Here is a 27,736-nt window from a genome sequence, read left to right as displayed (position 1 = left end):
ACATGATGTAAAATATTTACAGTCATTCAACATGAATGCATTGGCATCACCACAAGCAAACTACTTATTTTTTGTATATTTTCCCCAATTTCCCCAATTCAAATGTACGTGTCAATATTATCAAATGATCACCTCGATTAACTGTCATTCTACACTATTGGGGGAACCATTTTCCCAGTGAAAGCTGGAAAGACCAGTCATCTGGTCAGCTCATCCAGTTGATGGATGGCAATGGAAAATTAATGTTTTCTTTTACAGATTGCAATAATCATTGTTATTCAGTCTTGCATGTTTATTTAAAAGCATGTTATCTGCAAACAGCACAGATGCTGGCAGATTAATTAAATGATGTATTTACAACATAATACTACTTAAACTGTTGAACTCTTGAACTGTTTATTTCAGAGTTACATTGCTCATGGATTGATCTGTCATTGAAATTTTGCAGTTCTGCTTCTTCATCCAACCGGTGAATATAGAGAGCTGACTAACCCTTCATGTTTTTTCCACCACATGTTTTTCACTGCTTTGCTGTCCTCACCACCCTCCCTCGCTCCTGTTTTTCCCACTCTTTCTCCCTCTCTCTGTGTTGTCTCCTGTTCCGGCTCTTCTTCATTTCCTGGATATGTTTCCATTTGCCAGCTCCTAAGCCTCGTCCTCGCGCCCTTGTCGGCCTCTTCTCCAGCCACAGTGAATCACAGTACTCCTCCAGCGAGACGAAGGGAGCGCTCATCACTCTCAGGTAGTCTTTATAACGATGGCGGGACTCCACGTTGTGCCGAGGCTCCACCTCGGGGTCTTTACTGGGCTTGGGCTTCCCATCCAATTGTCCATGTGTCACAAGTTGCAGCTTGAGACGGAGGAGAGTGTGGGTGAAGTGTGTGTGCTCTTGAGCAACACAGATATACACACCAGCGTCAGAGGTTTGGAGGGAGCGAATCAGGAGACCTCGATCTGTGTGCATGACACGATCATCCAGCCGGACCTGTGAGACAAAAAGAGTAAACACTTCATCGCAAAGAATAAGGTCATGTGACTACAGCTGCTTTTGATTAGTACATAACACAACACATTTATGTGAAATTCTGTATCACTTTCATCAGTCGAGATTCAAAGCTTTACTATAAAAACAACATGAAATTCCCACAAACAATAAATCAGAATGACTGTACATTTCAAAAGCCAGCTTGATACAGGCCACCCTGTTCACACACATACACGTTCACGCCTGATTTGTATTCAAGGTGCGTTAGACATGGCAGTGGCCCCTGAAACAGGAAACATATTGAATTGGGTGTGGTGAGTGTCACTCAGTGTGGGCAGGGGTCTTTATGTGGTGTGGAGAGATCTTTAGATGCATGATGAGTGTAAGCAGTACGCAAAGGGTATAGGAGGTATTCAGCAAAATAAATGATGTGTGTGCGTGTGTTTGTGAGGTTGATTGTGCTTGTCATTAAGGTGCAAGTTGTATGGTTATGTTAATAGCCCGCTCTTTTCATTTCGCATCCGCCATGATTTATCAGGTGGCATAGCTGCTTTCAGGACCTAAAACAACACAGCTGTGTTCAGAGGACAGAGAATGTGTGTGCATGACAGTACGTGTGCGTGTGTGTGTGTGTGTGTGGTGTGTTTGTGCATGTGTGGATGCTTCAAAAGCTTACATCCCACAGCCCTGCTTTGACCCCCCCAGAAGTGTAAGTGCATATAGCAAAAAATTAATATTTTCCTGTTTATCTTTCTATGGACTCTGGCACTGTGGTGGTTTCCAGGTCTGACACTGATGATGTGTTGTCCAGCCATAGGCAGACCTGCAGACCTAAGAGGCTCTTTGGATCTTGACCCTCACCCATATTAGACCTACGAGTCTGTCTCCCGTCACATTCTCATTTCCTGACACACCTGAAGGACTTTAAAAAACACGTGGGATAACAACGTAAAGTCTCACATATGCAACATCTCTGTGGTTATGTTGGAGAGACCCACCTCTACTCCTCATCCACAAGCAAGGCATATGTGACTGAATGGCAAATGCCAGACATTTAAATTCACCCAGATGGTCTGTCTTTGTGTGTGTGTGTGTGTGTGTGTGAACTGCAACTGTCCTGCAAGAAATAGCAGTGCAGATTTTGTTGTATGTTTGTAGGAAAACAAGCGTGCATGCATGTGGATTATTACAAAGAAACACAGCTTTTAATTATTAAATGAAAGCACTGGTGTGGGTAAATGCATTAAAAGCTAAAGCTTTAAACTACTTCCCTTGCTTTCAGGAAGGCTGTGCTTTGTTCTAATGGGTCCGCATTCCAGGCTCCAGGAGGTGAATACACAAACAGGCACTAATACAGTCAACATGTTGTGAGAAAGTCAGAGGAATCTCTTCCAGCTCAAATCATCAATAGTTGACTTCTTATGAGGGGATATGAGGAGGGAGTTTGTGTATGATGAGAATATGTGTTGGAGGTGGGCTGCAGGTGCTGTAAGCAGCTGGTCAATGCTGCCTTTATCAAAAACTATCAAGAGGCAGAAAGTGTGGAAAGGAACAGAGTGGGAAGACATGAAAAGCACAAGGAACCACAGTAGACAGAGTTATGAGCATGAAGGCAGGAATTAAGTGAAGAGAGATTAAGGTGGGACTGATGAGGGATGTTGAGGGACAGAAGAAGACGAGGGATGACAGCCAGAAGGAAACAGAGAAGAAAGAGAAGCCCAGAGAGTGAGAGGTTGGCATGAGCCAGACACTTCAGAAATCACCTGCTCCAACACCACATGTCCAGCTGTGAGAGCAGGTACCACCTTGTCCTGCATGGGAGGAGCCCCACAACACCATTGGCATATGTAAGGGCCACTCTTGCTTTATCTTAAAACCAGAATTTTCTTTGGCAATAGTGACACACTTTGGATGTTTTTTGTTTAATATGGGTGTGGTTTTAATATTCTTGCCAGTCAATTCTGGCCTGCAGTTGTTTTTTTTGACACAGCTGCCGGTAAACACAACATTAACAAAGGGTGGTAATGATAGAGAAAGTGAGAAAAACCATGGCGACAGGGTCACGACAAGTCAGATCATGTATAATCGTACATATTAGTCTCACATGAGAAAGAAGTTAAACTTATTTGTATAGCTAAAGAGGTGTTGCCTGTGAGGGAAATAGAGAATGAAAATGTATTCAAGCATTAAACTCACAATCCGGGTTCAGAAAATATTTCTCCCTATTCCTAGTTAACTATTTCTTATTTTTCCTATTTAGTTTGAAAGCAATGTTTGTAATCTGACATGTTAATTCAATGCAAAATGTGTTAACTCATTAGTAGAAACAATGCATCATTCAGTCATGTATTTGTGTTGCAGTTTCCTTTTGTCCTTGATATTCTGTGTCTGGAAACATTTGAGATGTTCACTGGCTGCTCTGCCAAAGAAATACATTTAATTATGTATCTATTGACGCAACGGCTGTATAATAAAGCTGTGTGTGCGTATTTAAATAGTTATTTTGTTTTAATGAACCATCTGGTTTCTTAAGCTCATCATCAGAACATTCTTCAAGCACCAAAGCAGCATTTTTATTATTATATATCATAATGATTATGAACATTGGTCATTATGACAAACTTGTGTAAAAGTGTTCGCTATAAAACCCAGTCTGAGACCATTACAAAATTGTGACATTGGGCTGCCAGTTAGTCCAGGCGGTGGCTACCTCTACCATTTCATTGGCAGAGAAGACGTTGAGATACATTTTCTGTCACATAGAAATTGATTTTATGTACATGCTCCGACACAGTCAAACCTCTTATAAGTTTTGCCATAATAAATACCAGTGAACTTGCTATTGATTCAACAGATTCTGTACATTCTGCTGTATTGTTTTGGCTTCCGTGTCTATCACATGACAATCCTGAGGGAGGAAGCACTCCTGCATCCTTTCCTTCGTCACTTTGTCGAGAGGACAATAGGTCACATATCATCGCATGTCTAGACACACAAACAAAGAAAACACCCCATTGTGTCCATTAACCCTAAACACATGGCTGTGCCTAGGGAGTGCTTTGTTATCATTTCTGCTGTAGGGGAACACACACACACACATGCACACACACACCAAGGGCAATGCTGTGCTTTCTGCTGTGTAGGCCTATAAAGGAAAGGAACACATGTGTCTTTAGTGGCCTCCGCACCTGTCAGTTTGTTTACATTCACCCCTGAGAGAGAGGACATGGGGCCAGTCTGGGAGTAAATAAGTGTATCGGGAAGTGGGGAGAGAGAGGAGGAGTGAAAAGGTTGAGTGGTAAGCAGGCCACTCGCAGTGGGTGGAGGAAGGTTTGGATGTTTGGATAGGGGAGGGGAGGGCACTCAGGTGCTGAGTAAGCAGGTCTCTCTTGTCTCATTCAGGAGACGAGTGTCATCATCAATGAGTTCCTTTCCACACCTCAAATACAAACACATTAGACTTTCTGTCCCTCTATGTCCTTTTCAGTCCATCTCCGTCTCCCAGGATCTGAGTTTTAAAGTGACTTTGGTCCAATGCAATTTAAAATAAACACTAAATATGCACCACGTTGCAGCTGGAAATTCAGCTTCCAATATGCCCTACAAATTGCCATTTTCTGAACTCTTTCACCAACTCGCACATCACTATTAAACTAAAGTGATTAGTATTACTAGTAACACAGAATTTGTTTTATGATCCATTCCACTTTCTGTCTCCTCTGAACTTACAGGGGCCCACAGGGAAAGCAGTTGCATTCCAGAATGAATAACTAGTGAGAAAATGCAACGATAAAGGTGAAATCCAGGGTTTGATTCTCATTGTTCTTTCCACCCATTTTTCAAAGATAGATAATGTCCCATCCACTCAGGTGGTTCTGGTTTAAGTCACTTTTCACCTTCCTCAAAAAAATAAAAGAGAAGCGCTGCAGAAAATGTCAAAAAGCCCTGGACACTTATAAACATCAATAAATAGTGAGACCCTTGATTGATGGGTCCCTCATTACCTATAATTCCCCAAACGATGTGACTTCTGGGTATTCAACTTTGTATACCTCCTCGAGGTCGAAGCACTGCTTTATCTTCCCCAAGATAAGCAGAACATGCAGCAAAATGATTTGTGCCTAAAGCAGTCGCTGATGCTCAGCCCTCATAGCAGATGAGGTTAAAGTAATGTATGTTTTTGGATGCTTTGAAGTACTTCCGTAAAGAAAAGACAGATGTTGCAGTGACAAACGTCGGCCTTTGGCCATGTAACTTTTATTTATGTTAGGACGGTGTGTGTACACGTGTGTCGACGAGTGCACTCTGACCTCCTCCCTGCGTTCGGATCCAAGTCTCTGAATGTACCACCGGATCTGAGCCTGTTGGGATTTGGGGATACACTCGAGGAAGGTGGAGTTGCTCTGCACCCCATAGAGGACCCTCTCCTCCACCCGTCCTCCAACAAGACCTAAAGAAAACACGACTGTTATCGATCCAAGAGCCTTTTCTCTGGTTCCTCTCGTGGCTCTCTGGTTCCTCTCGTGGAATGAATCTTTTCTCTGTTCACTGGGTATATGTGTAACTTCTTAAGAGACCAAGGTATACGTACTGTCCTCCGTGTCCCAGCATTGACTGGCAGGGTCCCCATGCTTGATGTCCTGTCTTCTGGCTCGCCTGAAGAACAGATACACAGCTTTACAAGTTCATGTCAATTTTGAAAGAGATGTCACCAATAGCTTTTTTTCTGATTTGTTAAGGAAAGCAGGTTTGACGATTTTATTGAGGAATTTTAACATCTTCAGGAACACCCCCATCAGTGTTCAAACGCACAACAATAACCAAATTGAATGCAACACTGATCAAGCGTGTTAAAAAAAAGAAGTTAAAACAAAAAACACCTCTCACGCATCTCAAACTGGGGTATGTTTTCTCAAATGTCAGATTTGCATACACAGGAAAAATAGGAATGCTGCGGTGAACATTTTTTTTTACCAACCTCTTAAAATGTGATTTAATGCGACCTCTAATTACTGACTGTGTCTTTCTCTGGTTGACACCTGTACAACCTGTCATCTAGCTATACCAATCTTATTATTTCAGTAAATGTTCTTCAAACACAGGTCATTTTTCTTGAAGTGCACAAACTGACCTTATCTTGTTTCCAGATGTTGACACTTCTTTCCTTAATAAAATGCACAAAACAAGGGAAACTGCAGATTGTTTAGTTTTTTAATTATTTCTTTGGCCTCAAATTTGGTACCGCTCATTTGGGCTCCTTCAGGTTTTTACTAATTTCACTTCCTCCACCTCCTGTCAGTCCTTTGTACTTGGACATCTGCAGCCTACACTTACTGACACTGTGGAGATCAGCTTTCAAAGAGCTCTGGAGACCAAAAGCAGACCTCCACTGTTCCACAAACCATAACAGCATCCCCACTGGCCAATAATATGGTGATATGTGACCTCAAACCGTAGGGTATCGATTCTATAGAGCCTTGATTCGTGCAAGCAAGCACACAAACAAAACACACACCAGGCACCACCAGGACTCACTGGAGAAGAGTGACAGAAGTTGTAATCAGCTATCTCTTTAATTAATGCCTCAATAGACTAATACCCTGATGTGGAAAACAGTGGTATAAACTCAGCCTGGCACACACACACACACACATACACACACACACACACACACACCTGACTAGTTTTACAAATGGACACTAGACACTTCATTTTATTTCCTGTCCTTTAAATGTGTCGAGAGTTACAGATTTGAACTTTATCAATCCGACATTTTTACTGTGGGTGACTGGCTCTAAAGGCTCAAAACAAAAAATAATGAAAAGACGTAAATTCTCATGTCTTGGGTAATCCTACTTAGTCGGCAAAGTGAATATTAACAGGTTTAGCGTACCTCTTGGATGCTGGGATGTATTGTGAGCATGTGTGTCCATCCCAGGCGCAGTAGGGGTCTCGTGCCAGGCAGCATTCAGCACAGGCTTGGCCATACAGTTGACATCTACTAAGTGAAACCTGGGCTAGCCCTTCACTCGAAACCACGTAGAGCTGTTGCTATAGAGAAACACACACCACACTCTGCTTTAGGACAAGGAAAACATATAGATCCATAAATATCAAGTTCAAATGTATTATACACAAAGGGAATTTCTTTGGTTAGAGGAAATGAAGAATACCGAATGAAAGTGCAGCAACAGAAGCAGTCCATAAAACTGTACATTGATTGATTGGCTGCAAAAATAAAATGAAAGATTTCTTTTCACACATGCTCTTCATATGTCAACATTTCCTCAGGGTACGGATGAATTAAGCTAAAAAATAACTGGGTCAAGGCTTTATAACAATAATACTCACCACTTTAAACTGGCACATGAACTGTACCACAGAGATTTAAGGATTCCTGAATGTGAAGATTTTTTACAAATTTGACTCAAGGGATCTGCTCTGACTCATCTGAAGTTAAGGAGATTCCTGAACAGAACTTCCAAACAACCTCGGAAAAACACTAGCGAGCACGCACATACAGACACACGCACAGGTCAAGCCCTGCTGGAGATTAATGGAGGCAATGATTGGGGTTGAAGTGTCTACTGACACCCCTGACCCTAAGATAATGAGGCAGAAGGGGGAGAGAGAGCTACAAGGAAATGGGGAAGGCTAAAGAGAGAGAGAGAAATTTAATAGATGAATGAATTGGGGATAAAAAAAAAAAAAAGTATATCTCGTGCCACATCAGGCACACACTGAATGCATGTGGCATGAATGAAGAGAAAAAAGTGTGGGAATTAAATGGATGAGAAGGAAGTCAAACCTGTTTAGAAGACATCTCCATACTGAGGATGGGAGTGGGAACCTGCAAAAAGTCAAACAAACAAGCGTCACCAGCTTTGACGCCTCAATAAGTATATATTGCTGGAGCACTTTTTGAGTAAGAACAACAAATAAGTTTGTTGATTATTATCTAAAAAAAAAAAAAAACATCAGTGTTGCAGTTTGCAACAGAAACTATCAAAAAGCTTGGAGGGAATGAAATTGTGTGTTCTTCTTTTTCTATATTTGTGTGTGTAGCTGTGTGGCACACAGAACCTGGAAAACTTGAAGTTCTTCAAGAACCACCTCCTCTGTTGACCAATTGTCCTGGGTGATGCTCACCACCTTCAGAATTGAGCCGACGTCTACGACAGAGAGAGAGAGAGAGAGAGAGGATGCAGGATGAGTGATTGGGATGAATCATGCAAAACACACAACATTAATTTTTAATTCAGAAGTGAATAATGTAAACCAACCAGGTATGAGTACTGTATTGCTTTCTTATCCAATACAAATAAGCGTTTCTGGTCCATACCGTAAGGCACCAACTCAATTTAAACACTGAACCATTACCAGACTTTAGTTTGTGCAAGTGACCTGAGACAGGATACTGGAAGTGCAACCAAACATGTTTACATTTTTCCAAGAGCATAAAAGCTTAAAGCATAAAAAGTTTAAGGCCAAGGACAATACATAGTGATAGTGTGCCCTCTGCTGGTAAAATATGGAATTGCAAGTGAGAGGAGCCGTTTTTTGTCTCACCTGTTCCCAGAAACATGACTTCATATTGTCCATCCTCCGCCAAAACTCTGTCCACCACAATCTGAGTCAGCGTGTAGTCCACTCGGACGCGTGTGAACACGGGCCGGCCAGTCAGAGGGTAGACAGAGCGATACATGAGAGGGTGGAATCGAACAAAGCTGACCACCTCATCTGGAAAGTCTTTGGTGGTCTTGATCCTTGGATCATAAGTCTTGCTGGGACACTAAAGGACAAATTAAAAAATGTTGATCTTCTGTAAAAGTTTCTCACTCAGATATTTATTTTCAGCTAACTGACCCGTTGTTTCTGTCTGACTATGTAATGTTGCATGCCACCCTCTGGTGGTCAAATTAAGAACAGCAGGAGACAAAGCACATCTGGAACATCTGTCAACTCCGCCTTTCTGAGTATACTATTTCTCCAACAGCTGGTCACCGGAAGCATACACTTAATTCTCCACACATTCTTTCCCTCCCCTGATTATGTTTTGTCAACGAAATAAAAGAAGAATCTGATTAACATGTTAAGTAACCTCTATGAAGCCACGGTTATGTCATACACCATGTGCAGATGACAGCATGCATACCTACAGCATTTTTCAATTAGGCCGTGTTTATTATTCTGTAATTAGCAAGAAAGTTAAGGATTCTATTTATCTAATTTGTGAAAAGAATCTTATTTAGATCGTTGGCAACGCACCGTTCCAGGACGGGGGTACGGTATCCTCCCCTCATATTCTACCCATCGGTGGTCGGGCCCCTCCTTGTGTGCATAAGGGCCATTAAACACAGCCCTAATGTCCGCCATGCTGTACACGCACACTGCTGAGCCCCGGAAAATGGAGCTGAGAGGAGAGGAAACAAGAGACCAGGTTAAGGCCACGGAAGAAAAAGAGAGCGTTGTAGTGTTGATGATAGTGTGATGAATACTGAACTTACCTGGAGGTGGTGAAGACTGCATACACTTTGGGGTTTTTGTCATCTCTGGTCGGGAGCAGAAATATGTCCTCTATAAGAAAGAGAGGAACCAACATGGAGGAATTTGTTTTATTACCTTAATCTGCACAGAAGAGATTTTCTAACACTGTGCCACTGCTGACAATATCGAAAGTGCACTTAGAAGGTAGACTCTGGAAGACAATACTCAGTTTACTGGCCCCGATTGTCACCATTTATTCTCACAATCACTTACGGAGCTCATCAAAGTGTGTGTCCACTCCGTCTGGTCCGGGGATCGAACACACAAGTCGGCTTTTGAGGAAGGTGGTCCATTTATTGGTCAGACTCCTTAGCCCACCCTCATCATTCTGAAAACACAACCACAGCTAAACCAGTCAGCATCGTGCAGCTGTCCAAGATGACCAAAGAACCAGAATTAATAAATACACACTTTGCACTTAACCACAATCCCACTGTAATCTATCTAAGGGATTTAAACACAGAGACGACACACAGCTCCGCAGCCTGACTCAGATTTCTTGCACTAATTAGGAAAATAAATAGTTGAACCTCATGCCTCTCGTATGGATCTGCTTATTTAACCAGTACAAAGGAGACCTTCTTGTTAGTATAATGACAGTCTGGAGTAATTGAAAGAGAGAGAGAGAGAAGATGGAGAGACATCAAAGGAGAAGAGAAACACATGGAAGTGCAGCATGTTTGAAGATAGTACTAAAATCAAGTGAGGCTGTAGTCTGATAATGCAGGTTGTATCTTAGCATATGAATAGCATTTCAAGTAGCAACCTTTGAATAAGCTATGGTAAGAACATTCCAGTGCACCTCTTTGTATTGCATAGAAAGATTAAGAGATCCTCCCAATTAAAGTTGGGTGGATAATAGATATAGAGTTAGGGTACCACACACACACACACACACACACACACACACACACACACACACACACACACACACACACACAGTAAGCACTTAATGATGATGTATCACAATGGTGATAATCTTCAAAGAGGATTGAAGTGAAGTGCCTTCGCTCCTTTTACATTCAGGGAAAAACACACTCACAAATAATGAAAGTACTGGTAATGGAAAGAGTCCAAAAAAGACAGAAATAAATAATAAAGGGGTGTAATCCAGAGGAATCTCCTTCCAGTCTGGTTTACAGCTTACTCCCAAGTCATAAATAGGCTGAAAGCTTTTTTCTAAGAATGTAGCAATAGGCCTCTGAATGCTAATAGCAAACTGCTGTGTGGGCTAGTCCCATATGGAATGACTAATGGTGCACTGTATGGTGTACAAAAGGTCCCCAATTATTAATATATTTGCCTCCAGTCAGCTGTGCAGTGCCATCTGAGCTTACAGTTGTTTTGACAGGTCCTCAAATAGAACTTAATTGGCACTGAAACATGATACAAATCTAAAATGTCTTGCAGCATATAACAATTGAACATAGAGAACGTTTGTATTGGTCCTGTTGGGTATAAATTTAAAGTTTGGCATTTGAATTATGACTTGTAGCTCATGTTGCATTAAAGGCTGGATGCTCTTACTGAAAATTGCATTGGACAAAAGCATCTGCTGAATAATGTAATGTAGTCAGACAAAATATTCATTTTTTAATCACCCTTTTAATAAAGATGCATGCAAACTTTCGAGGAAAGAAATGATGCCGTGAAGACCTACATCGATCTCAGTGTCAAAGTAGGCAGCAGCAATAAGAATGCCCTGTCGGCAGAGCACAAAGGGGATGAAACCACGATTTACTGCCAAGGATAGACTCTTTTAGATGACTACAAAAGAGGAATGTATCAGAAAAGCCTCCTCCTGGGGGACATGAAACACTTTTGTAGAGGCTGACTCAAAGATCCTTATCTGATCAGAGGGCTGTAGGTGTTATGACTCCCCTACACTCTGTAAAAGGTTTTGCACTCCTACTGTATTCCTCTATAGTCCCACAGTGTTGCACCCAAGCTCAATTTTCCACCCCCTTCCTTCCTCTTTCCTCCCTACCTGTCTAACCCTCTGTATAACCTCACACTTTTCTACACCTCTCTCGTGTAACATCTCACCTGACACACACGAGCCACTCGGGACAGGATGCTCTTGTTGTTTCCTTCCCACGACACCTCGCGGAAGAAGAAGTATATCTTGTCATCATCTGGATTGTAGGTGTCTGCAATAGGATGAGCAGATATAAACCGGGCCTCTGCAGACATGGAGAAGAAAAGAGAGAGAGGGGAGAGTGTTATTATTATGTCATGTAATGGATTTGCCATACACTGCAGCCTTGAGGTGGCATTAACACTACACTTGGCACATGTTTATTTACACTCTTGCTCTACACATAAAAGTCTGAATTATTACAGTTTCTATTTATTAAACTTAAGCTTGGGCTGCACACAAATCTTCAACTTGCCGTATAGTTTGATACATGGAGTAATACAGTGACTTCCATGATATTTAGGTTTAAAAACAGTTTTGTTTACTTTCCTATGATTTTCAGCCTGTCTGGCAGTATCTGTTAAGCAGCAGTGTGGCATAGAGATCATCTTTAACTGGAACACCCAGGCTCAAATATCTACCCTGATCATGTTTCCCCAGTGTTTGAAACACAGATACAAGTAGTTGATTGTGGGCTTTGGAACAAGCTGTAAGCTCTAATTTGTCAACACCATTGACATATTACCACCTTATAAAATGTAATATGTTTCCCATGAACACGTCGAGCAGACACAGAGCAACATTAGCATTCATTTTGAGTCATTTTTAAAAAAAACACTAAATGAATGTAAGACCAATAATAACTATCTGTTCTGCTCTGCTTTGGTCAACGAGGGAAACTCGATCTGTTTGGCTGCTGAATGCTCCATTGTGTTCACAAGCAAGTGGCCACCTGTGTCTGCTCTTTGCTGCTGGACAGGTAACAAACAGTGGCTTTATCAGAGTTTTTTTTCCTTTTTTACTGGAAGCTGGTAATTAGGTTGATTAAAGCGGTTTGCAGTGAACAATAAAAGTTAAGTTTCCGTAAAACTAAAACAAGGAGCTGAAATATAACACAGCTGAGGGGAACTGTAGAGTTAGGACAGGTTTCATGTTACATACGGTTGTTTGACTTGTCGTTATAAAAGTATTGATTATTGCAGCTTTAAAAAAGACGCAACAAGAAAAACAAGGATGATTAATACTGCACGTGATGTAGCAAATAGCTGTGGGGAAAGGAGACGATCAACATTGCCATTACTGCCCCGATTCAGGCACTCGTCCAGAGGCTTACAGTTAGGGTTGCAGTGACATTACATCAACATTAGCTCAACCCTAGAAGCAGAGCCAACCACCAGAGGGTGATTCCCCAACTGGAACAGCTTAATGTATGACTGCTAACACACTCGACAGAAGGTAATTGTTCATCCTGCAGCCGTGGAAAGATGTTTCACAGGCTCAAAGGAACAGAAGCACTGCAAGATGTGCTCTTCTTCTATGCCGGCACCAACACACACTTAAAGAGAGAGAGAGAGAGAGAGAGAGAGAGAGACACATAATGACTCCAAACATTGCTGACTGTGGTTGTGAAATGTGGAGGCCATGTGTAAGGATTCAGATCCCAGTGACAACCGTTAATACACGACAACCCATCAGCGGCTGTAAAACACTCGAGACTGGAGATGTATACATTGAGAGGTGACTCACTCCTCAGTGACGACTATGCGTGCCTGTAGGTGTGCGTATGTGTGTGTGTAGGTGTGTGTGTGTGTGTGTGTGCGTGCGTGCGGCTGTGCAGTTGTGTAACTAAGAACGTGAATTTTGTGGCACACTGTAAATTCCCCCGTAGGTGTGGTCCCTGTTAAGCTACGGCATTCATATAAAGGTTCCAGCTAAATGAATAAGTGGGCTGTTTCCTCCACACTGGAATGTCAATAACCATCTTGAAGGCACAGGGAGGCTCTTTGTATCAGTAAAGAGGCTGGAACTTTGGAGAAAAAGCAATAATAAGTTTTGAGAGCTAATATAATATAACAGCGTGTTAATATGGATATGTTCAACCATGTGTGTACCATTGATCCAGTATTCTTCAGACATGTCTGTGCGTATGTAGTGCTGGTCGGGTGGAGGGCCGAGGGAGCGTGTGAACGTTGTGTCTTTGCCCAGGAAGTCTGACGATGTGCCCGCATAAAGGTACTGATCTGGAACAATTACAGACACAAGTTAATACATATTGATATTAAAATATGTAGATAATGAATCAGCACCTACATTTGTATTAACATTTGTATACTTATAATTAAAAGTTAAATAGCAGTCATTTAGCATGTACAACATAACCACAACCATTTGACAATTTACATTATTATTTAGTGTTCACCCTGCCACAGGCTTATCTCAGTGAACACATAATATACAAAAACATCATTTTATGTATTTTTTTTTAAACGTACTCAAACAACTGAGTGGAGACATAATTTATTCCTTGGTAAATAATTCTGTGCAGCAATACAATTCTGGTGCACAAAAGATAAGGCAGGCAGAGGACTGCCAGAGTGTGTTGTGATTGCTCGTGTTACCTGTGAGGACTGAGGTGAATGGCTGCATGGGATCAAAAGGACATTTCAATCTGCCAGACTCTACTGTACTGGACAGCAGTTGGAACACACCATCCTGAGAGAAGATAACGATTGTAACGTTAAACTTTCACAAAGTTAAATCCAACTCCTGAACTTGTGTCAGCCATCTGGCTGAGATTCACTCATATCTACTTCACCTCTCTGTGGCCAGTGACTTCAATGAAAGCACAGTTGGGGTGGAAGGATCCTGTCCCACAGGCATAGAAATGTGTCCGGTTGTAGTTGTGGAGGACCCTTACAAAGTTAGCACACTCCAACTAGGCCAAGCAGGGGCAATAAAAGAGCAGGGATTAACTATTATAAGAAGTTTGATTAAACTATATATACTGTATATACAGTATATATATATATATATATATATATATATATATATATATATACTATTGTGTGTTATATGATAACACACAATTGTGTACAGATAGACTTCAGAGATCAAGACGTGACTTTCTTTAGAAGAACTTACATTTGCATCTTTGCCTGCCAGTTTGCACATTTCGACTCTGTCTCTGGAAGCAGGCCAGTGAATCTAATGACAGATAAATACAATGAGGAAAACGTCACATCTTATTAGGTAGTATACCAGTCACAACATTCCTGTTAAGCAGCTCTACACTGACTACTTGAGCACATTAGAGTGGAATATAAGATTATATGGATCACTTTAAAGGGTACTACAGAGTAAGTCCCTGAGCCCCTAACCTACAATGAGCTAAAGTGCAGCCCAAGATCCTCCAAAATGTCCTTTTAGTGGCTTTTAAAGGCTAAAAACAGAGACCAGGTCTTTGCCACCAGGGCCCCTCAACTCTGAAACTAACTTTTCAAGTTCAGTCAAGCCAGTTCTATATTATCATAAATACAATCCTATTTAGAGACATTTCTGTTTTAACACACAAAAAAAATGTTGTTAGTTATTTTCCATTTTACTCTCTGTGTAAATCAAATGAGCGTAGCAAAAGTGTTGCTCCTTGCCTCTCTGCAACATTTTGGGGATTATTGAACAACTGATCTCAGTTGTACAATAATTAACACCTCCAGGTGCTGGTATGATTGAACAATGGACGCACAACATCCAGTGTGCCTTCGATGTACCCCACCATGTTCACACATGTGTTATAACAGGCTTATGTGCTTAGCGTGTTACCTCCCCTAAATCCTACCAAGGAGAGCTATTGCCAAACTTATTGATGGGTCCACAGAGCCTGAATACACTTGCAAACACACCAGCACAAATATTAAAACATCTCATGATCCCAAATCATTGCATGCCGCTGAAGAACTCATACAGAAAAACAGTGTAACAACGTGATGTGTTGACTGAGTACGGTGTGGAGCATGTGAAGGGCTTCAACTGGTTCTGAAGGCCAGAATATGAAGGGATCAGTGGCCTTGTTTTACCACAGCATATATATATATATATATATATATATTTAAACATAGCAGCTGCCTCCTGAATATCAAGAAAGAATCTACGAGAATGTTTGCTAGCAAATTTGGTTGTGTTTTAGTGCCCAGAGGTCCCTTTTCGAGGTATGCTGCTTCATTAACTGAAACACAAAGATTGCTTTTCTAGATCATTGTCACTGTCAAGGGCTGATCCCAGAGGTCACATAGAATGAGACCTTTGGTGCATATCTCATGGCATCAGTATCAATAACCAGAGAAGCAAAAAAAAGGCAACACTTTGAAAGTTAAAACAACCAGATAAAAATCAAATATACACACAGTCTCAGCTGCATAAACACTCACGCCTACAAACTTTAACATATGGCATCCGTCCAAATGCATTTATGTGTTTGTCTAAGTCTGAGCGTGCATACTCTGTGTGTGTCTATAACTTGTGCGTGTGCCCTCCAACCTGATGACCTGACCTCTCCAGACAGACAGCTTCAGACTGCTGGTGACTAAGAGGTAAGCTCTTCTCTAAAACAATACACAGCTGAGTTTATTTCAGCTTAGCAACACAGTAATTGAAAAAAAAATACCTTACATCACCTCAATTAATGGCAAGACAGGTATAAGTGTCATGAGCTGAAGCATGGGCTGTCTCTGTAATAATGAGCTGCTCACAACAAACACGAAAGGTTATTAGGACGTCTCACGTACCTCCAAGCAAGAGTTTGGATGTCTGCAGGGTGGGTCATTTACTGTATGTGGAGGAGAAACTCAATCTCCTGTTCAAACATGAATTTCTTACAGCACACTCCTCCTGTCAGTGGGTGTGGGGATTCTTGAATTTGCTGTCAACACTTCAATGTCTACCTAATAACCTCTCAAGTATAGCAAATGTCCTGAACAGCTACAAACTCAAAAGTTGCTGTTTATTTACTGCACTTAATTTGATCCTTTGCCTCGTGTTTCTGTCTGAGGTTGGATCTGTCGATAGCCTCCTACTGTGTGTATAATGTGCACATTCTTCAGTGTTCTTTAGAGCGTAGTGTACCGTTCTCGGGGCTCTGGCCAGATTGTCTGGGTCTAGCAGGTAGATGTGATCCCTGGCTCCCAACAAAAGACGACCTCTCTCCTCGTCCAGCAGCAGCGAGTGGGAGTGCAGGCCATCAGAGGGTCCCATAAACAGGGATACACTGCCGGCTTGCAGCAGTTCTGGTCCAGAGAGAGCGACAGATAGACAGAGATAGATACAAACAAAGAGGTTAACACACCCACACAAGTACAGTGTATGCATAGAGCTTACAATTAAAAATGCATCATCTAGTATTGAATATGTTGGAAAAATAGTTTTAGCAGGATTACGCTGTCAAACTTAATGTATTCTCTTTAGTTCAGACACACTAAAATCCCAAAGACAAGCGCTGGGTTTCCCCTTCTAGCAAAAAGAAAACGTGTCTTGGCTTGACTTGAAACTTGTCTAATCCTCAGTGGTTCAACACTTTAGCTCCACATGCTGATAGAGAAGGGATACAGTACCAAAACAGTACTTTGGTGGATGCATTATCAGATTATCTTTCTCAGGGTATTTTCATAGTTACTGAATTAACCATGAAGATACCTCTCAGTTTAAAGGCAGCTCTGTAAAAGGAGGTGGCAGGTTTACCAGTACTTTTCTGACTAGACTTATTTGTAGATGACTGAACATTTTCCGAAACATGAGCTGCGGCTGCACCGTATGCCTGTCATTAGAATGTGATACGAGAAGGTGGAATACCTGTTGCTCACCCACTAGATAATAATAGTTTGCTCTTGAGTTTTATATGATTTATAGTGGTAATAAACTGCATATAAAGAGTCCATATATACTATAAACTTGCAGTGTATTGTGTTACCACCGGTTGGACAGCGAGCTACCATTTCTGGGAGCTGAGCACTGACTACTTTCTCAGCTCAGCACTGTCCTTGATCTCCTTGATCTGAGGAAATCTCTTCTGTCACCAGGCTCTTTTCAGTGTGCCAGTATAGCAACATGCTTTGAATAAACACTGGCCCAATGTGGGGGAGTCCTGTGGGAGTCACTGTGAAAGGGTTGACATTGTGATTACCCTCTCGGTGTGAAGGATTGGAGAGGTTACCAACACTCAATACTTGAACTTCTAGGACCCCTCCACACCATGCAATCCTGCTTAATACCTCCTCCTATACACAAGCTCACACAAGCAGTACCCCCACATGCTCATATCTCTCACCCCTACACACACTCCAGCCCCCAGCAGGCTAAACCTCACAGAGAGATTAGGCCCGCTAGCCCTTGGCTAATGCTAATCTGCTCCGTAAACATGTAGCACGATGAGCCTACACAAACAGCCGTTGTGGCTAGTGCTCCACACCTTTCTCCAGAGAAGAGAACCCTCATCCCCCTAAACAACTCCTGATTTGCTCCTCTGCTGGAGCTCTGAGGCTCTCCACACATTTATTTGCAAGATATCAACCGGTTGGCTTGCTGCCAAAAGGTTTGAGGCTCTGCTGATCAACTGGATGTAGGCTCTATAACACTATAAGGTTAAAAGTGTTCACTAATAAAACTAAGGAAACCCAGGATTAGTGAGATTATGCTTTATCAGCCGCTTCAATGCCTTTTGTCTGAAGGTTGAAGTTGATATACTGTAAGAGCACGAGGTGGAAAACATACATTTATGTAATGTTGCTGTATATGAATCTATCATATCCTCTGGGAGAAGAGTCACATCATTTAAGCATGAATTAAAACAATATTCATTAGATGTACGCATACTGATCACTGTACTCTGAATGTAAGCTAGCTGAGATGAGGCTGCTGTCGTCATGTTGCATACACTGCTATTATTAATATGCAGTGTAGGATGTTCTGTCTATGATTTCAGGAGAGCCAGAGTAACGTTACAGCCATTAATGTTCATAAGAACTAATAAATAAAGAAACCAACAACAGAACAGACAGATTCATCACTAATATGTGTTTTGATTTGCTGTTACTTAAAACACATCTGTTTACTAAATTGAGGTTATGTATTGAGAAACTGTTTACAAGAAGGAACATGTCCTATAACGTGTCTTTCTATTTTATGACTATAAACTGTAGCTTTTGAATAAATAATAAAGGCCACATGACTAAGGATGGAAGGCATGTGGTGTAATCTTGTATCTTTGGTCACACATTACAAACAAAGGCATAACAACCATCTGAATTCCCATCATATTAACAATATTTCAACCAGATGCTTTCACTTTTCATATGGCAGAAGGCCACAACGCCTGTGTTGTGACTATGGACCAAACTTGAACTTGAGATGTGTTTTCCAGAGTGTTTTCCTCATACGTTTGGAGCAGAAGGGAGTTGTTTTGGAGGTGTTCACTCAATCACAGATGATTCCACTTTGATCTGTTCACCCTTCACTCATTACAGCTGTGCTTTCACAGGAGGGCGATGCGATCTTTGAAGAGTGATCACTGCTGCTGGCTCGTGTTGCTTTTGAAGAGTGTGCACTGATGAGATGATGACGAGAAGTGTGCATGACGTGTGCACGGGGTTGGAGGAGCGTTTGTTTTTAATCTAAGGTCCAAAGGAAACCACCAGTCGGACGGCCTCTTGAATGAATAGTGAAGTTTGGTCGACCGTGCTCATAGTCAAGAGACACACCCTGGCAGAGTATCAAAAAGGTTGTCACAGATATGTGGCCCCATTAAAATGCTTTGAAATGGTGAACTGCTATATTTTATCTAAGGGTTTATTTGGAACAAACATAAAATGAGACAAACTATAGAGCTAAATACTCACATAACTGCTGAGTAAACACTGTCTCTAGCAATCATTATTCCGCCAGCTACTTACATATATTTAAGTTGGAGCACCAGGACATATCTATTTCCAGCCATGGGTTAAGGAAGTCCTTGACCAGAAGAGAGCTTTTGGAGGTTGAAGTCAGAGTGAGTTTACTTTTAGGTCGCAGTGGGGATTCAATTTTATGGAGCAAGACTGAAGTTCATTTGTGTGGATTCTTGCAGCTGATAAAGAGAACGGGGGAAGGAGACTTTGAAGTTTAGTTTGCCCTGGAGTTTAGAATGGGTTTTAAGGGCAGCAATAATTCAGCTTTCCCCCGGTGGCAAAAAGCAAACAGTTGATGCAAAACTAAACACATGGACGCAGAGCACATCGCAGGGACCGTCTAATATACACACGACTGATTGAACGACAGTTTTACTATTGACCAAGAACATCAATGTGAAATGTATGGACTGCAACAACATTGTATTTCAGTAACTGCAGGCTTCTGTGGTTAGGTCTCTGTCAATGAGAGGATTAATAGAGTGTGACCAAGGGACATTCTTGAGCCCATCAAACATGACAAACTGGGAATCATGAAGTGGGCTAAAGGATCAGTAAATGAATCTTACATCTCTCACTCTAGTTTACGATGTTGTTTCAAAGACCATTTACAGCATAACAGAGTTGGGCTGTTAAGAATATCTTGTTTTACTTGTTTCTCTTGGCTGTGTGGACAAAGCCAAGAGAAATACTGTATAGGAGACCAAATACTACAGGGAGAGACAAAGACAATGCTAGACATGGCCTATGAAGATGCACACTGAATGGCTGACATGGTTACAGAAAGAAATGTGTGAAAAAGACTAAAACAATCAAGGGAATTATAAGTGAGAGTCCATAGATTTACATATGCACGTTCACAATAACTCCAGCTAAATACAAGTGCCCTGATGATGAAGGTTGTTAGAATGAGATCAAATATCCAAAATGACTTAAAAACTACCAATGTTTTTGGCAAACTTCAATCCGGAACGTATCAAAATGTAAACACGTAACAACAATAAAATGAAAAGACAAATCATATTTATTACCTCGTTGGCTGAGTTTGACCCTGGGGACAGTTTGTTTGATGCTTGCTCCAAAAGGGAGGCTGGCCAAAAACATCAATCCCACCAATGGGACCACTGGATGGGATAGTACCTTAATCCTCTTCCCTTTGCTGCCATAATTACTGCCAGGCATGCACTGCAGAGCCCCAACTTCATCCAGACTCTGATTACCAGAGTCCCCTTTCTTCATGGTGTGTTGAGTGCTCTTGTTCCGCTTTCACTCCGTCCTTTTCGGCAACCCTGGAGGGAGACGGGAGTAAAGAGTCAAGCTGGGGTGGAGCAATTATAAGTGTGTGTGTGTGCATGAATGTGTGTCTCATCTAACGTTGCGCAGGATATGTACACAGATTCCTGTTGTGACTATTCAGTCGTTTCACCATGGAGCCCTACAGGCATGTCCTCTCGCTTTGCCCGTCCGACATCAGCTGTTGCCTGTCAGTGGCTTCCCTTTTGTGTTGCCTTTAAATCTGTTTGCCCAAAACAAAGGTCACGCTAACAAAACAGTCACATTCTACTATCTTTCACTCGGCCATGCGTCTTTCAGTTTATCTTTCCCCTCTAGCTTCTTTTGACTTGGATAATTCATTTAATTCGTTAGCTAAATGATACTTGCCATTAGTTTTATCACCGGCTTATGACCGCTCCTCCTTTATGTTGCAAACACCAGACATCTAAGGGCAAATTTTAATAGTCACTTGAACTGACAAACATCTAGCTGGGATTGAAAAGTTGTCCATTTGAATATATTTGTTGTGTGGTTGCTCTTTTTATTGATGCTGATTTGCAATAGTCTTGCACATAACTGTGCTCTTTCAAACATGCGCATGTGATCATCACAATACAAAGGTTTTGAAGGGCATACAACAAATGAGTCCGAATTTTCTTTGGTAATTAACTGCAGATTAACAACAGAGCAGTTAACAAAGTGTGCCTGAAAATAGGAACTATTGCAAGGAACCAGTATCCAAGTATTTATAGGTATCTGTGACTCTTCATTGCGATTCCTTTTTTATAATTGTTCCTGATTTACTCTTAACCAGGTGTAAGTTGGCACATTTACACACATACGGGTGTGTATGTGCTCCCCAGTGGAATGTATCGTTACCTCACGATAACCTCACCTTTAATCAGAATTGTTCCGTATGGACTGCAACTCCTTATCTAAGTACCAAATGAATATAAAGAGTGTATTTAAAACTGTATCCCTGCACATTTCATGGCCATCTAGCTACTAATTAACCAAGCAATCAATGAAGAAATTAATGAATGCATCAAGAGAATGCCTCCCCCCTAAGACATTATTGCAACATCTCCTTCATTACTTTCCTTCTACCCCCATCTCAGATAACACACATCGACCTGTCTAGTGACAACATAAACAATGTCAGCCTAAATGAATAGTTCTGATGTGGCAAACACACTCACATATCGATGGCCGAAGAGCAAAACCTCCCATCTGAAAAATGCACTTTTTAAAGAATACTAAGAAAAAACTATTTAACTTATACCTGATAAATAATAATTAACTTTGTACTTTGGCCATCGATATCTCAAATTCGGAAACCAAGCATGTTGCTTCCAGTTGGAAGAACTGGACAAATAGACAAGAGAAGATCACATTGCGTATGCAGCGCTTAAGAAAATATGTATATAAGTTGACTGAGAACGTACATTAATTCACACCTACACGCACAGATTTGCATGGCATGTCAGCAGACAGATACAAGCTGTAAAAGTACAAGTCATTTCACTTCATTTATTTTCCCAGTCCAGTTTTGGCATCTGGTGTTTGAAACTTGAGTTCATCACGGAGAATCAGGGCAGAGTGGCACCCATCCAAGCCCCCCAGCCCCCAGCCCCCATAGCTTCAAACTGGAGGGGATTAGACCCTGATAAACAGACCACTGTTTACTTAAGATGACAAATTGAGGCCCCTTCACACCTTCAGGGTTAGAAATACAGATATAGAGTGATGTGTGATGGATGGGCAATTTGCAAAGAGAGCGAGAAAATGGGCAGGTTTAAATGCAGTCTTTGCACACTTTGTGAGCGACAGCGATAGTGCTGGCAGTGGGGCTCATCCTCCCTTCAGTATCTTCAGGGGAGCAGTGACACGATGTCACCCATGTGGGTAGCGTTCGAGTAATGTATCTCTCGTTACCGCTTGAGTGCCTACATCCATCAGCAGTACAGGCCTGTGCAGCGCCCCTCTAGAAGAATAGGCCCCAAACAAAAGAGAAAGCTCAAGTGTTGGAAGAGGAGCATTGAAAAACTCTCCATTCAATGACGGGAGATTGTCACGCAATATAGCAAGGAAGGACATATGCGTTGGCAGTCAATCAATACTGGGAAAAAGTTAATCATAAAGACAAAAAGAGATAGATGGGTAAAAAACAGTGACAGAGAGAGAGAGAGAGAGGTGTGAAGAAACAGACAGCTTGTGCCATGTGGGTTAAGCTAACACCTCTGTTTCCTGGCGGCTAGAGTCCCTGTTGTCTTTGGCAGCATGGCCAGCAAACGGTGCAGGGGGTGATGGGAAACAATCCTTATGGCGATGGTGACAGATTTAATATTTATAGCAGCCAATATGGGGCTGCTGGCTTCTGATCCCCAAACATGTAGCATCTTATTGATGTCATCTCCTCAAATAAACTGATAAACCTTTTTGGTTTGGGGCTCAACGTCAAACAAATACAGTGAATATGTGCCATAAAACAACCATTCACCAGCAGCCATTGATTAATGAGGATCCAACATCTATTATTAAGATGCTATTCAAGTAGCTGAACTTTTAAGAAAAAGAATATTCCCAGCATAAGTTATCTGCAGACATGAAGCAGATGGGGAAGGAATGCTCTGGTAATGGGCATTCTCACACAGAGACCACCCCTAATGAGGCATTTAGCAACACCCAGGTGCCCTGTAGAGAACACTACTATCAAACCCCTCCATCTCCACAGGACAGAGCGCATTAGCACGGCCATTTGTCTATATTCCCCGACCGCAGGCACTGACCTGGCAGAACAACATAGGTAATTGTTTTTGGCTCTCAAGACATTGCTTGTTTTACTTGGCAACAGTCAATCATCTTTTTTTCAGCCTTGCAGTTAAGCAAGCATGTAACTCTCTTGTGAGTCTGTGTGAGTTCATGTCTCAAAGGGAAAATACAGGACAGCCACCGGGCCACACTGTTTATGTTTGCATTAAACACAAACTATAAAGCTACAAAGTTACAAGGAGGATTACAATGTTTCTGTGGACTAAAACTACAGTTATAGGCAGCAGTAAAGAAGGAAACACAAAACTGCTCAAATACAGACCAGCACCACTCCTCCAAAGGTCTTGCCACGATAATATACGGTATATTATATTTCCATAAAGAGGCTTCTAGAAACAAAGTAAAGTAGCACTGTCAGCTCTGTCTCCAAAGTCTGCTATTAAAAACTATAAATATATTGATCTGAAGGGTTGATGTCTTCTAACCCGTTTAAACTATTTTGCCATAATAAAGTTAACACATCACGCACATAGTGCAGCTCTCATAGTGTTTAACTATATGCTGAGAATTAACTGCTGAGTGCAAGAAAATATGAAACATGTGATACTTCGGCAATGTAAGATTATTATGGACTGATTTCAAAGACCTCAACCTACATACTATTCCACGAAAGCTTTTTGGCAATTTACTAACACATTTTTTTCTGTATTTTGTTTACTCCAAGTCATAAAGTAAACATCAAGGCAGCAAGCTGTGATTCATTTGAGATTAAACCAAAAACATTACCCAACCGTATCTGAGTGAAACACCCTATCTATCAGCGCAGCGTGTGTATCTCCTGGGAAATTACATATCACTCATAAAACTGAATGCTAAATAAATTGCCAACATATCCCCTTCTGGACAAAATGTTGTCATCCAAACCCGGTGATACAGACAGCTTTAAAGTTGAAGATGCAGAAGTAAATCAGCCCTAAATAGTGAATGAATGCATAGTACCAAATATGTTAGGTAAGGATATCCAATACCTCTCCGTGGACAAGAACATTTGATCCCTTGCCATTAGGAAAGTCTGTATTTCCTGCAGTCATTACCTGCTAATGAATCCTATAAATCAGAAAATCCACCGGCTGTCTGATTACAGATTGGACCTCTCACACAACGAAAGAACGTTGACAGTTAACTCCACTGCACAAAAGAGTGTGACAATTGATCAGAGTGAACCCTTTAGGTCCTGCACACATTCACAACACAACATAAATAACAAACATCTCATGACAATCACTCTTTTCTCCATGCATGAAATCAGTGAACGGTAATGCCCAGATGAGACAACACTCCAGTGGAAATCCTTCAGTTTTTTTTAAAGAGTATATCTGTGGAGAGAAACGTGAGGAGATGGATTCAATTCCAACCCTGAGTTCCTGTCTGTCCACTTTGTGCCTCTCCTTTAAGTTGAAAAACAATAATTTGGGCAACTGCTTGTATGAGAACCAAATACACATAATAGTGTTTGTGCTGCCTTTGTTAAAGACTTGTTTTATATTTAATCTTGCCATTTAATCCTCCAATCTGCCGATGGAAGACGGAGCCCACAGGTTGGAGACAGTGCCAGCTAAGGTCTGCTATGACACCAAGGTGAAAGGAAAGGTGGGAGAGCGGGAGAGGAAAGTGATACCAGAGCTATGGTTCAACTCCTTTCAATAGAGGGGACGGAAATGGAAAAAAAAAGCATAAAGTGGAAACAGAGTTGAGAGGCTATTCCAAACAGATACAGCAAGCATGTAACTGAGACAACAGCATTTAGGTAAACATGTCGATAGGTTTTGTTGATAAGGGACAACAAAACCAGTAACTCTATGCTGAAGAGGACATGACCCCGACGTGCAACTCTGAATGTGGATGAGTGTCTGCATGTATGAACATATGTGTGCGTGTAAGCTTATACCATCCTTATAGGCAGATGGGAGCAACAGGGCATGAAAACAGTGACTGACAGTAGTAAGTGCTATACTTGTCTCCTGATGGCCTGAGGATACAAGGGTTCACCCATGCACGCTATGCAACAACTCCTCTCAAGAGCATTAATGTTGTTGTTTTTGTAAGAGGTTCATTGTTCTTTCTCAGTCCTCGGAAGGCCTTTGGGAGGCCACTATCCCCACACCAGCTCCAGTAAAGTTCAGTAGAAACAGAAGAAACACGGAGGCCACAGAGCTGCAGGGCAGGGAACCCCAGCCAGCCTGTCTGTCTGTCTGCAAGTCATTGGCACCTAGCCGTTGTAGACTGTCTAACATCGCTGCTGCAGTAAAGGTGCCTTGACTGCTTTGTCTGTGTGCGCTGAAGGATTCTGGAAACGTGACCATACAAGGCTTGTCTGCAGCATGACAAGTATGTTTTAATAAGGCGTTTCACCCAAAAACTTGTTGAGTTTTGAGAAGGAACTCTTTACGTTTTCAGTTTTCATCACTGTCCAGGAAAAAGCCTCGGCGTGAATGGCATGACGTTGTCGCAGAGCGCAGGAATGGTGCTGTCGGCCATTCAAAACACAGCTGAATATTGTTGCTGTGATTTTAAGGGTAGCTTTGGATCAGACCATACAAGCAATACAGAACAGGAGTGAATTAAAGCAAACAGGAGGCTCAGGGTTAGCACAGCGTGGGTTGAAAGTGATACAATGAAGAAAGGAAGCCACATACACCACCGAAACCCTTCAACCAGACTCACATTATGACTTATTATGAAATACAATCCAAACTATATCAGAGCTGTCACAGAAATAAGTTTAAAGTATACTGTCACTTTTCAAAAGTGTCTTCAAAGTTTTCAAAGATCACCTGCGTACACTTCCAGGTTGTGATTTCCGCAGCAGTTCTTAGTCTGCCCCATCTGCAGTTGCTGCTGTGTATACAGCAGACTGCATTACGTGTGCCAGACAGCCGACCACTTCAGTGACACAACGGTTGGATAAAGTTTAAAGGAGAAAATCAGACAAGATTTTCTGAGTTGTCTTTCTGTGGCCTGAAGCAGAAATAATTAATTTTCCTCAGCCATGCTGATCGAAAGCCCTGAAACTCTGCCAGAGAAATCCATATCCACACGACTCCCGTCTTTTTGCCCTTTAGTCTCAATCACAACCCCCCCAACCCAAAGCGCCTTGTAGGGAGTTAGATAAACCTTTAGAAGTGCAGTAAGTGGCGAGTGGGTCCTTGAGAAGTTAGATATACAGGAGGGGAAAGATCAAATAAGTACCACTAAAGCCACATGACTCTTTTTCATTCCTATATGCTGCACAGTAAACCACCGAAAAACACACGTGGCAGTGAGCTGAGCTCCAGAAGTAAAGCAAGTTAACTGAATAATGCATTGTCCGCAATGTTTGGGATTGTTTTTTGGGACTGTTTAAGTGCACCTATAGGCACATTAAATTGCACACAGTTCAGAAACACATTAGTGCTGCCTGGTGAATAAGTATGCATTACAAATACAATTCAAGTAATTCAAAAGGATTATATTTCCCTTAGAGATTAATACAAATTCTTCAAAGGATCATAACATTATCTCAAAATCCCTTGTATTATGTGAAAGGTTAGTTGTCAACGTGCTTTAAAAAAGTCAAAAGACATAAAGAAATCCTGTGTTTGAAGGGTTGAATTTAGGAAATTTGGTAAGCTTTTCTGCAGAACTAAAAGTTGGACAAATATAAAAATATGATACATAGACAAACGGTAAAGCAAGATGTGTAAATTTAGATGGAAAAAAATACTCTAAATCGTCCTACACCTTCACAGACTGCAGTGTCAAAAACAGCGATATCATTTGAACAACATAAGTAAATTTGCAAGTTAATTCCACACAACAGATGGGACCGTTCATGAGCTGAAAAACAGTATTAGAGTGCTACGTCTCTCATCTTACCTGCGCAGTGAAATCCGTGTCTCACATGCAACACATGCCCACGCAGTGGACCGCAGCGTCACTCGCCTTAATTGCCTGACTCACAGTGAAAAGTAACCAAAAGTATACACACGTGCGCAACTTCGCTCCGACCAAAAGAGAAGTGGATGAATAAGCGGATAGTTCCCCCAGTTCCACTCCCCTTAATTGCAGTCAAACGCACACTCGCGCTCTTGAACTCTTGGTGCACTGTGTGTGTGTGTGCGTGTGTGTGTGTGTGTGTGTGCGTGTGCGTGTGTGTGCGCGCGTGCGTGTGTGTGTGTCGGATGGCTGGTTACTCTGTGGCAGTTCGCCTCGGGAAAGACAGACGTAAACTCCCAATTATGCTGCTACTGCTGCTGCGGGAGGGGCTCT

General features: G+C 41.7%; 1 protein-coding gene across 2 annotated transcripts; it reads right to left on the bottom strand.

Annotated features, from left to right (window-relative positions):
* Window positions 1–277: 277 nt before the first annotated feature.
* Window positions 278–27,455, bottom strand: sema3d (sema domain, immunoglobulin domain (Ig), short basic domain, secreted, (semaphorin) 3D). 2 transcript variants are annotated; one of them, XM_034535951.1, is made up of 18 exons: window positions 27,344–27,455; window positions 20,413–20,670; window positions 16,569–16,729; window positions 14,592–14,654; window positions 14,266–14,385; window positions 14,069–14,162; window positions 13,562–13,690; window positions 11,579–11,715; window positions 9,746–9,860; window positions 9,493–9,562; window positions 9,254–9,398; window positions 8,555–8,777; window positions 8,069–8,157; window positions 7,794–7,835; window positions 6,879–7,036; window positions 5,577–5,641; window positions 5,296–5,450; window positions 278–985 (listed from the first exon to the last, which is right to left on the bottom strand). In XM_034535951.1, the coding sequence occupies exons 2-18, from the start codon at window positions 20,618–20,620 to the stop codon at window positions 521–523; spliced, it is 2,439 nt and encodes an 812-aa protein (XP_034391842.1). In that variant the 5' UTR covers window positions 20,621–20,670; window positions 27,344–27,455; the 3' UTR covers window positions 278–520. The 2 variants fall into 2 exon arrangements, with proteins under 2 accessions (XP_034391842.1, XP_034391843.1); XM_034535952.1 differs by having other exon boundaries at window positions 5,296–5,435.
* Window positions 27,456–27,736: the final 281 nt, after the last annotated feature.

Source organism: Cyclopterus lumpus, chromosome 6 (assembly GCF_009769545.1).
Source record: "Cyclopterus lumpus isolate fCycLum1 chromosome 6, fCycLum1.pri, whole genome shotgun sequence".
Taxonomy (NCBI): domain Eukaryota; kingdom Metazoa; phylum Chordata; class Actinopteri; order Perciformes; family Cyclopteridae; genus Cyclopterus; species Cyclopterus lumpus.
Note: the sequence above shows the minus strand (reverse complement) of the source record. Positions and strands in the feature narration are given on the sequence as shown.

Coding starts and splice junctions, on each gene's coding strand:
- sema3d (XM_034535951.1), bottom strand. CDS start 20,620: ATGAAGAAAGGGGACTCTGGTAATCAGAGTCTGGATGAAGTTGGGGCT. Junction 13,691..14,068: donor ATTCACCTCAGTCCTCACAG/GTAACACGAGCA, acceptor TAATTGTTCCAG/ATCAGTACCTTTATGCGGGC. Junction 11,716..13,561: donor TGAAGAATACTGGATCAATG/GTACACACATGG, acceptor CCATGTCTGCAG/AGGCCCGGTTTATATCTGCT.